The sequence below is a fragment of the Quercus lobata genome, chromosome 10 (genome assembly GCF_001633185.2).
Source record: "Quercus lobata isolate SW786 chromosome 10, ValleyOak3.0 Primary Assembly, whole genome shotgun sequence".
In the NCBI taxonomy this organism is placed as follows: Eukaryota; Viridiplantae; Streptophyta; class Magnoliopsida; order Fagales; family Fagaceae; genus Quercus; species Quercus lobata.
Genome location: NC_044913.1, coordinates 59,370,608 through 59,386,115, shown reverse-complemented (window position 1 = coordinate 59,386,115; position 15,508 = coordinate 59,370,608). Strand labels below are relative to the sequence as shown.

The 15,508-nt window shown below is 37.0% G+C and overlaps 1 protein-coding gene across 1 annotated transcript; it reads left to right on the top strand.

Annotated features, from left to right (window-relative positions):
* Nucleotides 1-1,702: 1,702 nt before the first annotated feature.
* Nucleotides 1,703-3,307, top strand: LOC115965106 (zinc finger BED domain-containing protein DAYSLEEPER-like). The gene is made up of 4 exons (XM_031084303.1): nucleotides 1,703-2,042; nucleotides 2,237-2,288; nucleotides 2,391-2,718; nucleotides 2,825-3,307. Exons 1-4 carry the CDS (start codon nucleotides 1,703-1,705, stop codon nucleotides 3,305-3,307), a joined length of 1,203 nt encoding a protein of 400 aa, XP_030940163.1.
* Nucleotides 3,308-15,508: the final 12,201 nt, after the last annotated feature.

Below are 15,508 nucleotides of genomic sequence, written 5' to 3'. Positions count from 1 at the left end.
GCCACTTGCGTTTTTTGGAAAAAAAAATAAAAAAAATAAAAAAATAAAAGCGATGCCATATTGTCACTGTTTGAGTCACTGCTGTCACTATGCAAGATATTTTTTTTTTCTCTTTTGATCTCAGCCACACACGTCTTGTGACTCTTATCTTGTCTGAGACTCTTGAGTTGTCTCCTACTTAGCTACTCTCATTTCTCCTCTTTAGAATTCTGCTCTCACCTCTTAGAATCAGAACTCAGTCACTCATCAGCCACCTTCATTTTTCTTCCAAACCCTAATCTCGCCAAACAAACATTAGTGTTTCCCTCTCAATCTCAGAATCTCAGGCTCTCACCTAACCATTTTTCTCTTCTTTTTTGCTCTCAACCACATAATGTTTCTTCCAAACCCTAATACCTAAGTCAGTTAGTCTTCTTCTCATCTCCGTTCTCCATTGTAGCTCTGCCACTATGTAGTTCTGTCTTTGGTAACCCTAACCCCTACTTTGTTTTGGTTTTATTTTATGTTCACTAAATGTTTCTTGTTGATTCTAATTTTTTTTTTTTTGGTTATTTTCTTGTAATTTTAGGGGTAATTTAAGAGATTCAGCTTTAGCCTAGTAAATGAATAAATCTCAAAGGCTTAAACAGTTCCTGGGTATTTTCTCATACTATTTATATTAGTTCTGAGTTCACTAATGTTTGATTTTTTTTTTTCCAGTTCACCATGTTGTGTTGAACTTTCATGTTTGTGTTTGACTTTGCTTTTAGTTTTTTTTTTTTTTTTTTTTTTTTTTTTTTTTTTTTTAAGGTTCACTCATGTTGTTTGCTATTTGGTTTTGTTTTTAGGGTTCAAAGATTGTAAATTTATTTTTTGATCATCCTATTGATTGATCATACTGTTTTGATTTTAGTTTAATATATATATATATATATATAGATATTTTGATCATCCTATTTCTTTTGAAGGTTCACTCATGTTGTTTGTTGTTTGATTTTGTTTTTAGGGTTCAAGGATTGTAAATTTATTTGTTGATCATCCCATTGATTGATTATACTGTTGCGATTTTAGTTTATTATATCATGCTAATATGCTATTATGCTAATATGTTGTGATTTTAGCATTGAGAAAGCTGCTTGTATAGTTTTTTTTTACTAATATTTTATTGAAATTAGTGTATGACTGCGTGTTTAAGTTAAAGGTTGCTTGCTTAATTTATTTGTTGTTGATTCCTTAATTACTATGTATATGTGATTGTTATTTATATTGATGTAATTAGATCATGGCTGCTTGTGCTTCTTCTTCTACCCCCCCATTGAGCCAACTCCTAGTCCATGTATTGAGGCTAATCAACCAAATACACAATCTCCCATTCCACCATCAGGTGCTGCAGCCCCTCAAACACAAACAGAAACTCAACAAGCTACCATTAATGGTGGTAAAGAGCCTTCTAAGATATGGGATTATTTCTCTAAAATAGAGGGTTGTGACCCCCATTACCCTAAGTCACAGTGCAACTATTGTCAAAGGAGTTATAATTGTCACCCAAAAAGAAATGGAACCTCCTCCATGTGGTCCCATATAAAATCTGGTTGTAAGAAGTACCCCTATAGGCGTGATAAAGGCCAAACCACTTTGAGTTACCAAAGTAAAAAAAAAAAAGGGGGAGGGAGAGGGTGGTAATGAGCTACTGTTGAGGAAGTTTAGTGTGGAAAGACTAAGGATGGCCTTGGCTAGGATGATAATTGTTGATAAACTACCTTTTAGGTTTGTTGAGCATGGCGGGTTCATTGATTTTATGACAGAGATAAAGCCTAGGTTTGAAGTTCCCTCTTGTGTTACTGTTGCAAGGGATTGTCTTAGTCTTTACATTAGGGAGAAGGAGAGTTTGAGAAAGGTTTCAATGGCTGGTCAAAGAGTGTGTTTGACAACTGATACTTGGACTTCAATCCAAAACCTTAATTACCTTTGTTTAACTGCACATTATATTGATGTTGATTGGGTTTATCATAAAAAGATTTTGAATTTGTGCCAACTACCTGATCATAAGGGTGAGACCATTGGTAGGATGTTTGAGTCTTGTTTGCTTCAATGAGGGATAGATCATATTTTTACAATTACTGTTGATAATGCAAGCTCAAATGATGTGGTCATAGACTATCTTAGGAGGAAAACAAAGGATAGGGTGGGCAGCTCTTGGGTTGTGAGTTCCTTCATATGCGTTGTTGTGCCCATATTTTGAATTTAATTGTGCAAGATGGGCTAAAAGACCTTAATGAGTCAATCGTTAAGGTTTGTTATGTAGTGAGGTATGTGAAATCCTCTCCTAATAGATTTGAGAAGTTTAAGACATGTGTTGAAAAAGAAAAAATTCAAAGCAAAAGTTTGTTGCGCCTTGATGTGTCTACTAGGTGGAATTCAACTTACTTAATGTTAGAAAGTGCACAAAAGTTTGTGGCTACATTTGAAAGGATGGAGGATGATGATGGAAATTTCCTTCGTTATTTTGAGGATCCAACTAGTGGTCCCCCTCGGTTTTTAGATTGGGAAAATGTAAGACTTTTTACAAAGTTTCTTGGTATGTTCTATGAGGCAACTTTAAGATTTTCTGGTTCTTTGTTTGTGACTACTAATGTGTATTTCCATGAGCTTGTTAGTCTTCAAGACCAATTAAATCAATTGCGTAATGGTAGGGGTGATCCTTTGTTAAAGGGTATGGCACAAAAGAATGAAATTAGAGTATGAGAAGTATTGGGGAAGTGTTGATAGGATAAATCTGATGTTGTTTGTGGTTGTTGTGGTTGATCATAGATATAAATTGAAATATGTGAAATTTTGGATTAAGCAATGGTATCACAAGGAGAAGGCTAATGAGTTAGGATTGAGAGTTAGGGATGCTTTGAATAGGTTGTACAAGCACTATAGTGGAGCAATGGGGACCCCATGTGGTGCTAGTGTCAGCGGGACTAGTGAGTCTGGTGGTAGTGATGTTGCTGCCATATCCTCCATTCTAAGTGGCTTTAGTAGTGCAAAAGAGAGGATGAAGAGGTATAATAACATATACAAACAACACTTAGCAGATGAGGATAGTGTAGAATGCAAATTTGAATTGGATAGATACTTGTTAGAAGCTAGTGTAGATTCAGAGACAGAAGGCTTTGATATTCTTGATTGGTTGTGGGTGAATTTTTCAAGATATAGGATCCTTTCTCAAGTTTCCTGTAATGTTTTGACAATTCCAGTCTCAACCGTTGCATCATTAGCACAGGGGATCACGCTTTGGATCCTTTCTGCAGCTCATTATCTCACAATACGGTTGGAGCTTTGATTTGTACACAAAATTGGTTGAGGTCCAAGGATTCAACTGATCCAATTAAACTACGAAAGGTGATAGATGAAGTAGAAAACTATGAACTTGAATCGAGTAATGTGTTTATGTTCTTTTCTAATTTTTTTTGCTTTTGTTATTTATAAATTTTCTTGTATTTTATCTTTTATTTATCTTTTTGTGAGTTATTATTTATATACAATTTGTTTTGTTTTGTTTTTTTTCCTTTTAGTGCTTGCACCAAAACCCACTTTGGGTACAAATTCTGTTCTAGATTGATTTCGAAGGTGGGGTTGTTTTTTGGACTTAGCTACCTAATGTAACTTAAATTTTATGTAATTTGCTTATGTTTGTTGGCTGCTATTTGTAATGATGTCAATTGTGATATATTGCTTTCTACTTTCTGCTTACCATTATTTTTTGGGTATTGACATTGTAGGGATGGAGGTTTTTGTGTATGATGACTTGGAGTTGTTGGCTGGCTGACTGCAGAAATTTTTTGTGCGAATATTTTGCTGACTTAATCATGGAGAGGACCAAATTAGGAGTGTTTGGGTGCTTGGGCTACTGTTGGTTGGCAGTCGCAGGCTTAATGCTTCTGTTGCTGCTCTCTCCTTTATTTTTGTTTACTAAATGCACACATGGCAACACAAGCACTGAACACACTTGAAAATTATTAGACTATCAATTTTAGTAGACTAAACTACCTCCATTTTTTGTGAAAAATATGTAGTTGTGTAGTGTACCAACTATATATTCTGGTCCTACATCCATTTTGTATATTTGTATAGTGCTTCTCAAGTACTACTTGACTACTTTGTAGTACTGCACTGCTCCTCCTCCCTATGGCCGTGCTACTGCTATATTTGATGTTATTACTGTGCTAGAAATATTAATGTTAATGTTGCTGCCATGTCAGAATTCTGTTGTTATGGTTGAGACTCTATACTTTATAATTGTGTGTTTGATTTGGAATCTTTTGACAGGTTTATATTTATTAATATGTGTTGATGTGTTTAATAAACACATGTTTAATTTGACAGGTTGAGATTTAAGTCATGTGTTGTGATAGGTTGAGATTTAAGTCATATTATGGTTGAGATTTGATAGTTTATAATTGTGTATTTGATTTGGAATGTTGTGAGTCTTGTGACAGGTTGAGATTTTTAGTCTTACTGTTTTTGAAACTTGATAAAGAAAGGCTTAGTCAAAAAGGGTTCAAATTGCTACCTTTTAGGGGCCCAAAAGCACAAAACTTAGAATAATAATTTTTAAAAGCCCAACCCATATAACCGAATGAACCGCACCGAGCCGCTAAGATTTAACCGCACCTTGTGTAGACTGGTTTTTACCTTCCAAAAGTGAGGTGTGGTCAAGCATAGGGTGAAACCGCACCCTATAGATGTGGTGCAAAAAAACTCTCCAAAACCAACCTCATTGAACCTTGTACACCCCTATTCCTGAGTAAAGCCCTTGGCAACTAAGCGAGTTTTATATCGTTCAATAGATCCATCAGCCTTGGTCTTCATCTTGTAAACCCACCTACAACCTATTATAGATTGACCAAGAGACAAATCAACCATATCTTAGGTGTGATTTTTGTGAAGGGCATCTAGTTCTTCGGACATAGCTTGTTGCCAAAGAGGATGCTTCGTGATAGGTGTGAGGCTCATAGAGGGTGGCAAGAACAAAAGAGTAGTGATAATTAGTGAGATAAGGAGGAGGAGGAGTGTTTACTAGAGTAAAGCGATGAAGGTTAGGACCAACAAGAGGCTCTAGAGATGGTGGTGCCATAGGATCCAAGATAGGTGGGCCATGTGCTGGGGACAAAACCGGAGATGAGTTGTCTGAAGAGGCAGCCGATGTTGAAGAATCCTCCACAAGTTTAGGACAAAGATGAAGTAAAAGATCTGTAAAAATGGGAGACTTTGATAAAGAGGGCATAGGAAATTGCTGAAGACTCGTGAAAGGTCTATGTTCCTAGAACTCAATGTGACAAGGGACACAAAGGCGATGAGTTATAGGATCATAGCAGTGAAATCCCTTTTGGGATACACCATAGCCAAGAAAGCAATAGAAACGAGCATGAGGTTGGAGCTTCGTTCGTTCATAAGGAGGAAGACAGACAAAACAAGCACAACCAAAAGCCCAAAGGGAGGAGTAGTCAAGGGTTTAACTATAGAGATGCTCGTAGAGTGATTTCTTGTGTGTGGTTGATGAAAGAATATGATTAATGGTGTCAATAGCAATGAGTGCAGCCTCACCCCAAAGGCGCTCAGGAATAGAGGTAGAAATGAGAAGGGCGCGGACAACATCAAGAATGTGGCGATGTTTTCGTTCTGCACGACCATTTTGTTGAAAGGTGTAGGGACATGACTGGTGAGGGAGGGTACCATTGCTATCTAAAAAAGATAAAAAGATTTATCATTATATTCTTGGGCATTATCTAACAAAAGATCTTAATGGTGTAATTAAATTGTGTTTCAATCATTTTGTGAAATTTTTGTTAAATGGACACAAGTTCAAACTTATGGTGAAGCAAATAAATCCAGGTATATCTAGAAAAATCATCCACAAATATGACAAAATATTGAGATCCCCTCTTAGTGGGAACCGGTGTAGGACCCCAAATATCAGAATGTATGAGATGAAAAGGTGTAGAAGAAAAAGAGTCACTATTATTAAAGGGAAATTTTGTTTGTTTTCCAAAATGAAAAGAAGTACAATCAAATTTTGGAAACCGTATAGAACCTAAATGACCTTGAGAAGCTAATAATTGAAGACAAGATAATGATGTATGACCAAGACGAGCATGCCATAGATCAAGCGAGAGGGTGGTGGTAGTAGCAACAACATAAAAAACTTGAGAAGGAATCTTCAAGTCGTGAACCTCAAACATGCGTCCAACCTTTCGGCCTATCCCAAGCACTTGACCCATCTAGGGATCCTGAAAATCCACACCATGATTAGTAAATAGAAAATCTATTCCTAATTCACAAAGTTGACCAACGGAAAGCAAATTGAATGACAACTTTGGAATAAAAGGTATTACTAAGAGATAAACTACGAGAGGAGATTGTTCCTTTATATTAAACAGGCATAGGGGTTCCATTAGCAATGTAAATAGATATGGGATGTGCTAAGGGTGCCTTATCAAAGAATTGTGATTTATCGGATGTCATGTGGTTACAACATGCAGTGTCAAAAAGCCAAGAATGTTTACCTGAGGTGACAAAAAGGGTAGTGGAAGTTCGGGATAAAACCTGTTGAACTATTGCCTCAATATCAGCTATAGTAAGTAAGGAAGCCAAATGTGAACCTGGAGAAATTGATGGATCTGAGGGACACATAGCGGCTACTCGAGGAAGAGGACCTTTGTTCTGCTCTTGCAAGAATTTTTGCAGTTTGCGGCAAGGAGAGATATCATGGCCTTTGGCACGGCAAAACTCATAGCAACTACCTTTGGAAGATTGAGAGGTGGTATGCCCAAATTTTATTCATAGAGGAGCAATGAATGCAGCAATGGGAGGCTGTGAAAGAGGAGAGAGTGTAGCCAATACATGGTTAGATGATGACATATGATAAGCAAGCCTATGGTTCTCCTCGGAGATGAGCTCCTTGACTGCAACATCAAGAAAAGGAGTAGGAGACTGACTAAGCAGAGAAGCCCTAGTGGGCTTAAAGTCCTCACATAAACCCATCATGAAATTCATAAATCAATGGCGATCCCGATATTTGCCAAAAAGCTCAATGTCCTTAGGATGCTTGAGCAGAGAATCTGCAATAGAGAGTTCCCACATTGAAGAAGTTTGAAAATAATAATCAGAAATAGATTGACATATCTCTTGGCGCATTTGATAAAGTTTTGATTCAATGTGGAACTCCAGGCTTGAATCATTAGTGCAATTGTAGTGATTGGACATAAATATCCAAACAGCCTCAACAATACCAAGACGAGGAAGAAGACTATAGATAGAGGGCACAAAGGTATTGATAAACCAAGGCAAAATCTTACTCTGAATGTTCTTCCATTCATCTAGGCGTGCTTCATAATCATCCTCAATTACAGCAGCAGTAGTCTTTGAGGCATTGACAATAGCTATGGTGGTGGATTTAGGTATTGGTATTGGCCTGGAAATCGAACTAGTTACATACCACCACAGTTTGCGACCCTTGAGAAAGATTATCATATTTTGAGACCATGCATGATAGCTAGTAGAACCATCCAAGCTAATGGTGATAGGACGAATAATGTCTCATTCGTTTTGTTGAGCCATCATGAAGAAAATGACCACAAAGAGGGATTTAGAAACCTTAAAAGAAGAAATGGATCCCAAAATCGGAATCTATCGCTAAAACTGAGCAAGATAGGTCCTGTTGGAAAATTTTGACTTCGGTCAACGGCAACGGTCAAAAGTCAACAGTGGTTGGCACGATCAACAGTTAGTGGTCAACGATATGGTTAGATTATGTTGAAATCATTGTGATGATGTCACTAGGGCTGACGTCACTATGTTGACGTGTGCTGACGTAACTAAGGCTAACGTGGTATATCCAAATGAGTGGGCACGTGAAACATGTGATGCGTGTGCAGCGCGTGAAGGCTGAACTAAATGGCACGTGAGACGGGTGAGGCGTGTGGGGACATGTGAAGAAGGTTGGTGGCACATGTCGGCACGTGTGTTTGCAAGGCCGGACCTTCTAGTGGCACTTAAGGGCATGTGGATCATCGAATCAAGTTGATTTTGGTTGGGTTTTTTTCGGGATTGTCCAATCTATCAATCTATAACTATGATTTGGCAGTTTGATAAGCAAAAGGACTGGATCCGAGAGTAGTAGATGATGTGTGTTTGATGGTGGTAACTCGCTTATGATAATGGGTACTGGATGAAGGCGAGGGTAGCGAAAGGACGCTGGAGAATACCACAAATACCAGAAAGTAAGAGTAATGGCTCTAATACCATATTAAGAATATAAAGTAAGAGAGAGAGAGAGAGACTGAATAGTTTATATATTGATGTATATTTTTTGTGTATAATACTGTACAATAAATAGCCTTATATAAGCTAATTATGTGTGAAGTACAAATAATATAAGTATTTTACAAATATAATATATTGGGTTAAGCTTAATGGACTAGGATTGACTAGGCTATATATTAACAATAAATACTGTACTCTTTTTAACTCTCCGCCTTCAAAGCCAAAGATTCGTACTGTGGATGAAGAAAGATTCCTTGAAATGATTGTTCACTTAATTGGTCTTGTCTTGATACTTCCAATTTTTTTACGAATAAAAATTTTTTGAGTTTGAAATTTCACTTTAAAATTTTCTGATTTGAGTGTGCCTTAAACGTAATATTCTACGCCCTCTCTCCGAATTGGTCTTTCTCCTTGATAGATTGATCGCATACCGTGGCGGCTCCAGAAATTTTCTTAAGGTGTTCCTTAAGAAGCATAAATTATACAATCTAAAAAAAAAAGAAATTTATATATTGACAACAACAACAATAAAAAAAAAAAACGTAAATACATAAAGTTTATAATTGTCATCTATGAGTTTTCACATTTGAAATCGTTGCATGATAGTCTCATTATCAATGTTACAAGTTATATCTCTTTCAATGTACACAACCAAGCAATCATTCATCTACTGAATGTAGAATAAATTATAGAGCAAAATTTAATTTTATTGGCATAAAAAAATTTGAGGGTGTTCCCAAATTTTTTTTAAAAAGTAGACAAATAAAATTTTTTAAATTATTATATATATATATATATATATTTTCATGTCAAGGTGGTCCTAGGACCACCCTAGCCTAAGGTGGCACCACCCCTGATCGCATAGAGACAGGTGAAAGAGGCAAAGAGGACTTACTAAAATAGCTTGCAGTTGCAGATAGGTAGATACAGCCAACGTTGAGAAGAATCGAAAAAGAAGCAGCCCGTGATCAGTAGATGAACAGCAGTTGATGTGAAGGAGGATCTAAACACAACAATGAAAAGAGGAACATTCATTTCTAAATCGAAAAAAAAAAAATACAGAAGGGAGATAAAGAAATTATAAAAGAGGAAGAACAAAGCAACCAGTCACAGGATGTCATTGAAACTCAGCGGAGATGAGAATGAAAGGGACACGTTATCTCTCACTCTCTTGAAGAGTTTTGTATATTTAGTTCTGTTGTTCCTAGCCGCACAAAACTTTTTCGTGGGCCATGACAGATGGAAAAACACCAGTTCTTATCTCTTAACTAATCCACCGAATCTACAGTTTCTTATATGAGAAAATCTTCGGTCAGGAGCTGGCGTAAAGAGCCTTCTTTACGCCACCAATGAATAAATGCCACCTCATATTTCCATTGAAAACCCAATACACTCCAGCACACATAATTATAACTTAATTAAACTCAAAATCCTCAAACAGGTATCAGGCAGACCTGAAGAACTAAACAGCTCCAACGTCTAACTCCTCCTCTCCTCTCCTCACAATCTTATATTTGCTTTGTGGGCTATATACCAAGCAACATAAAGCACCCACAACAGAAAACAGAAAAGCCACAGAGTAGGAAAGAAAGACTCAAATTTTTCCCCTTCTATTCTAGATAACACACTCATATAATAGATTCATGTCAAAACAAGAACCAGTAGTCAATATATGACCAAGAATCGCTCAAAATCAAGAACCATAGTGCCAAACCAGCATCGTAGGTAGAGAAAGAAGCCCTGAAGTAAACAAAATGAACAATCACAAATTGATAACAAATATACGCCCACATAAGAAATCAACATTTAGAAGAGAAAAATTAATAACAAATCAATACCCAGATGAGAAAAAGACAAACCCATAATGTTAACAACAAGTATAGAGCCAAAAGAATCGAAATAATGAAGACCCATTAAGTAAGAAACAGAGAAGAATCAAGAAAAAGGGGTAAACCTTGAACGACGAGGTGGAGCTCCGGTGCAGCGGCGCTAGCTCCTTACTGACGTGTGCGGCAGTTTTAGAGGCGAGGTGGAGGTCTGGTAGTATATGGAAAGGAGGTGGAATGGGTTTAGGCGTTGGAGCTGTTTAGTTCTTCAGGCAGGTCTGATACATGTTTGAGATTGAGTTATAATTGTGTGTGTTGAAGTGTATTGGGTTTATAATGGAAATATGGTGTGGCGTTTATTCATTGGTGGTGTAAAGAAGACTTTTTACGCAAGCTCCTGACCGAAGGTTCTCTCTATATATATTAGTCAGATTCAAAACACGTAGTCAGTCAACAAAGTTCGTCGATCTACTAAAACAATAGAGCAGTTGAAGTTGATAATATCGAAATAGCTCGCCCCCATTTGCAGTCTTGCATGTGAATTTCGGTCAACATCTATCTTCTTTATATATAGATACACATTATGAGAGAATCGATACAAAACACAGAGTCAGGAGAACTGAAGTATAATACTACAAAGGATTTTACTAATTTGTGTTCTTAGGCACACATTAATTTTTCATTTTTAGAAAAAAATTTCTCGAGAATTGAAAAAGTAATGGCAGCTTTTTCAATTCCCGAGAAAATGTTTCCAAAAATAGAAAGCTTAATGTGTGCCACCGGACCCTACTACAAAATTAAAATAGCTGGCCACCATCTACTTAAATCTTTCTTTATATCATTATGATAATGTGTGTAATGAAGTGTTGAAGTTAGTTAGAGAGTCATAATGAAATTACTCTTTGAGATCTTCTTCAATTACTCAATGTATACCATGCAGTAAAGCAAAGTCGATCTATCATAATACATGACTCATTCTCATCAGTTATCAATGAATTTGCAAAAGAAATTTAAGATACGCGAGATACCTCAGGCTCTCAGCAATGTTTTGTTTGGTGATTGAATATTTCAGAAATAAATTGGAAGTATTTCAAAATCGTAAAAGAAATTGTGATGTCGTATTATTACATTGATAGAAGAGAGAATCACATCAACTTGCACACGTGCCTTGGGGGTCTCTCTGTCTCTTTTATCCAAATTGAAATTAATGGGGACATAACCATGTGATTGTGCTAGGTGCTAGCTAGCACAATCACATGTTGATGTTGGACCAATATTTAATGATGATTAACTATGCGTTCACATTTTGAGTTTTGATAGATTCCAATACTCATGGTAGATACAAAGTTAATTAAAAAACAATATTACTGCAGAAAAAGTTGGCCACCATTTGCATGTGAATTGTGCATGCAAATATAATAGTTTCACTGAATCACAGTATTTAGAAAGAAAAAAAAAAAAGGTTTCAAATTGCGAAAAAACGATGCTTAATATTCGCTCAAGAGACCTCATATATGTATTATTTTATTACACATGCATTTCAGCATCAACATCAATCTTCCTTACGTAATTTGATAGTGTGTCTAATGAAGTCTTAAGCTAGTGTTTCCTCACTCAAAAAAAAAAAAAAAAAAAGTCTTAAGCTAGTGTAGAGAGCCGTTAGGAACAGCTCTACAATATCAACATTTTAGTAATACATTTATGGAAAAAAAAAAAAAAAAAAGTTAATGGATGCTTTAAGAAAAGAGTAATTAATTTTTTTAATAATTTTTTATATTTCTCATAAAAATGATATTAAAATTTTCTAAAATGGTATATTCACAAATGCATTAAGGATAATCATTAATCGTACCCTACGAAAACTTAATTGTCATCATCTAATAGATTAATTTGTTAATAATTAATGGCCCAATAACCTATACATGGATGGAGATAGTGTTATATTGAAACATACCTTATGTACAAAGGGTTCGAGGGATACTCAAGTCATTCCACCACCTTTTGTTACTTAGTAATATCTATATGGGTCCGGTTAATGGATACCCTTAGGGTATTTGTTAATTGATCATTTTAGGAAAAAAATTTGTATCACTTTTATGAAAAATATAAAAAATTGTCAAAAAATTTATTTACATTTTTATTTTTCTATAAAAAATTTCTAAAAATATTTCTTGACCCAATGTACTTATGAAGAGTCGTTCCCTTCCTCTGGGCAAAGGGACACTTTGCCTTAGCCACCAAAATTTTTAAAAAGTTTCCGAATGTATATATTTTTATAGTTTTTTTTTTTGTGTTAATATTAGACCCCAAAATTGAGAGTAGCCCCCTCCCAAAAAAAAAAAAAAAAAGATAAAAAAAAAGAAAAAAAGAAGCTAACCCACCCAAAAAAGAGTTGAGCACATTATCAGTGGTCTCCAAAAATAGTTGTTAATAACAGGTAATAATAGTCCATTTTTTAATTAAAAAATACTAAACTTTCTCCAAAAATAGTGCTTTTACTCATAAAGAAATTTTCACTTGAATATTTTATTATTATTTAGAACTAAACTTTTTGTTGTTGTTGTCGGTAAGTTTCCAATTGTTTGTGTCAATGCTTGATTTAAACTGAAAATATTAAATGAAAAAAGAAACCCTAAATAGGGGAGATTTAATGATAGGGAATGATAGTACACTACTCAAAAAAAAAAAAAAAAGAAGAGAGAGAGAGAGATTTTTTTTTAAAATAAAAAATACCAATAAAAAAACATTAAATAGAAGAGATTTAATTCTAGGAGTGATTGCAAACTACTAAAAAAAATACAATAAAATGATGCTGATTCTTTTCTTTTCTTTTTTGTTATATCAATTGCAAAGTAGGGAATATCATTTTTCTCGCCTTAGCCGCTCTCTGAGTTGCCCTAGCCACTCTCTGGGTTGCTAGAACGTAGAACTCTGTTATCTTCCCAGGAATGATAACTCATCCCCTCTGTTAATCTTCCTTAGCAGTAGGGCCTTCCTGACCCCCGTGTTCCTCCCCGTGTGGTCTGTGTTTTCTCTTTACCCTTTCATTCTAGCATTAACACCATGGACGATATTCTTCAAGACTAGAAAAAATTATCCTTGACAGAGGAAGAGGACACAAAACTCAGTCTGTCAAAGTCGAAAAACTTTCGCAGCAAGGAGTTTGTTTTGGCTGCAAAATTCCTTACAAGGAGAGCCCTGAACGTGGAAGCAATAGGCCGCACCTTTAAACCACTTTGGAGAGCCAAAAAAGAATTCAAGGTGCGTGAGGTTGGCGACCATATCCTTCTGTTCGTATTTGAAACTGAATCAGACGCTGAGCGAGTCCTCGCCAACGAACCTTGGACTTTCGACAAACATGTCGTTCTGTTACAGAGGTTTGACGGATTAACTCCGGCGAGATATTTGCGATTTACTAAGCTAAAAATCTGGGTACAACTTCACGGATTGCCGATGCGAATGCTTGATTCAGACACTGCAATCGAAATAGGAGAATCACTTGGCCAGGTAGTACCATTCGAAAACTCTAGTGATCTGGTTGGCGGTGACTTCTTACGTATCCAAGTAGAAATCGACATCTCAAAGCCTCTGTGCCGAGGTCATCGAATTGCACTGGAAGATAACAAAGAGATCTGGGTCTCTTTCAAGTACGAGAAACTCCCCAATTTTTGTTATTGGTGTGGATTAATCTCACATGATGGAAAGGATTGTGAACACTGGTTGGCAAAAAGAGACTCGGAAAAAACAGAGCCTCACGAATACGGACCATGGATGAGAGCACTGTCGTATAATCCCGAAAAAATCCCATTCGTGGTGGTTCCTGGCATAGGCGATGGCTTGGGTGGCGTCCCAAAGCCAACTCAACGTCCAAACCATGGAAAGTCCCCTGAAACGGTGATCAACTCCACCGGGGAAAAACAGGTCCGATCTGGCTCAGGGAAGAAGGACGGCGCTGAACTGAGGAATGGAGAAAAATGGGAAACACGTGATTCAAGGGAGCAAATCTCGCTGAATGGCCAAGAATCTCGTAACCCAATATCTGAGGTAAGTATCTCTAATTCCAATTTAACTGCCTGCCTTACTAATAATGCTGCCTTTGAAGCGCAGATACAGGAACTTGACTTAGAAATCAATAAGTTTGACAAGCAAGAGACACGTGTGGAAAATAACTCTGTAGTTGCACCATTAGCCACACCAACCAGTGAAAAGCCTCTTACCCCTTCCATGCAAAATCATGAAGCACAAGATCAAACACATCACGTGATGGACAACTCCCTTCCATCCAATCAAGGAAGCAAATCTTTGCGGACTTGGAAAAGATTGGCAAGAGACAATCCCATGGAGACTGACCCACCACAAAGCCCCACGGCAAAAAAGAGAAACAAAGAAGAAGAAGTAGAGTATCTTCCTGAGTTACCCGTCAAAAAATCACAGGTTTCAAAGGGAGAAAGCCAACAAAATCTAATGGCGGAGGCTGCTCAGCAGTCCCGCCAAGCACAATGAGTCTTATATTTTGGAATTGTCATGGGCTTGGGAACCTACGAACAGGGAAAGAGCTCGAGGTAGTAATTCGGGCAAAAGATCCCTCCGTTGTGTTTTTAGCCGAAACATGGGCGGATGAAGCTAGGCTAAAAGAAGTACAAAGAAGCATCAAGTTTGATAACATGTTTTATGTGGAAAAAAACCCTAGAGGTGGTGGCGGTTTAGCTCTTTATTGGAAAAACTCCATTGATGTTTGGGTGGATTCTTTCTCCAAATACCATATTGATTCCATAATCAATAAAGGTAGAGACGAAGCATGGAGATTCACAGGTTTCTATGGTGAACCGGCTACACACAAGAGAATGGAAGCATGGAATAAACTGAGGTTGCTCAACACTAGACATAATCTTCCCTGGCTTTGTGCTGGGGACTTCAATGAAATCACAAAAAGTTCAGAGAAGTTGGGAGGAAATAATAGAAGTCAGGCTCAGATGCAACTTTTCCGGGATGTTATAGATAAGTGCGGATTCCTTGACCTTGGATATGTGGGAGACCAATTCACTTGGAGAAAACATTTGCAGATGGTCATTCTTTGTGGGAAAGAGTGGATCGTGGGATGGCTAACCACGAGTGGTTCATGAAATTCACAGGCACAAAAATCCACCATCTACACTCAGACTCTTCGGATCACTCCCCTTTGTGGATCTCATTGGATGGGTTAGACATTCCATCTTTTGCTAAACCATTCAGGTTCGAAGAGGTGTGGCTCTCCGATCGTGGGTGCTCAAATATTATTGAATCAGTTTGGTTGTCAAGAGGAGAAGAGGAGGATCATGACCATGTCATGCATAAAATTGATAGATGTGGTAAAGAACTCTGGAAATGGGAGCGGGAATGCTTTGGGAATGTCA

Bases quoted from the DNA above. Each gene is read 5' to 3' on its own strand.
- LOC115965106 (XM_031084303.1), top strand. From the start codon at position 1,703: ATGGCCTTGGCTAGGATGATAATTGTTGATAAACTACCTTTTAGGTTT. The intron at 2,043-2,236 runs GTAGGATGTTTG...TAATTGTGCAAG, and splicing joins TCATAAGGGTGAGACCATTG to ATGGGCTAAAAGACCTTAAT. The intron at 2,719-2,824 runs GTATGAGAAGTA...TTTTGGATTAAG, and splicing joins CACAAAAGAATGAAATTAGA to CAATGGTATCACAAGGAGAA.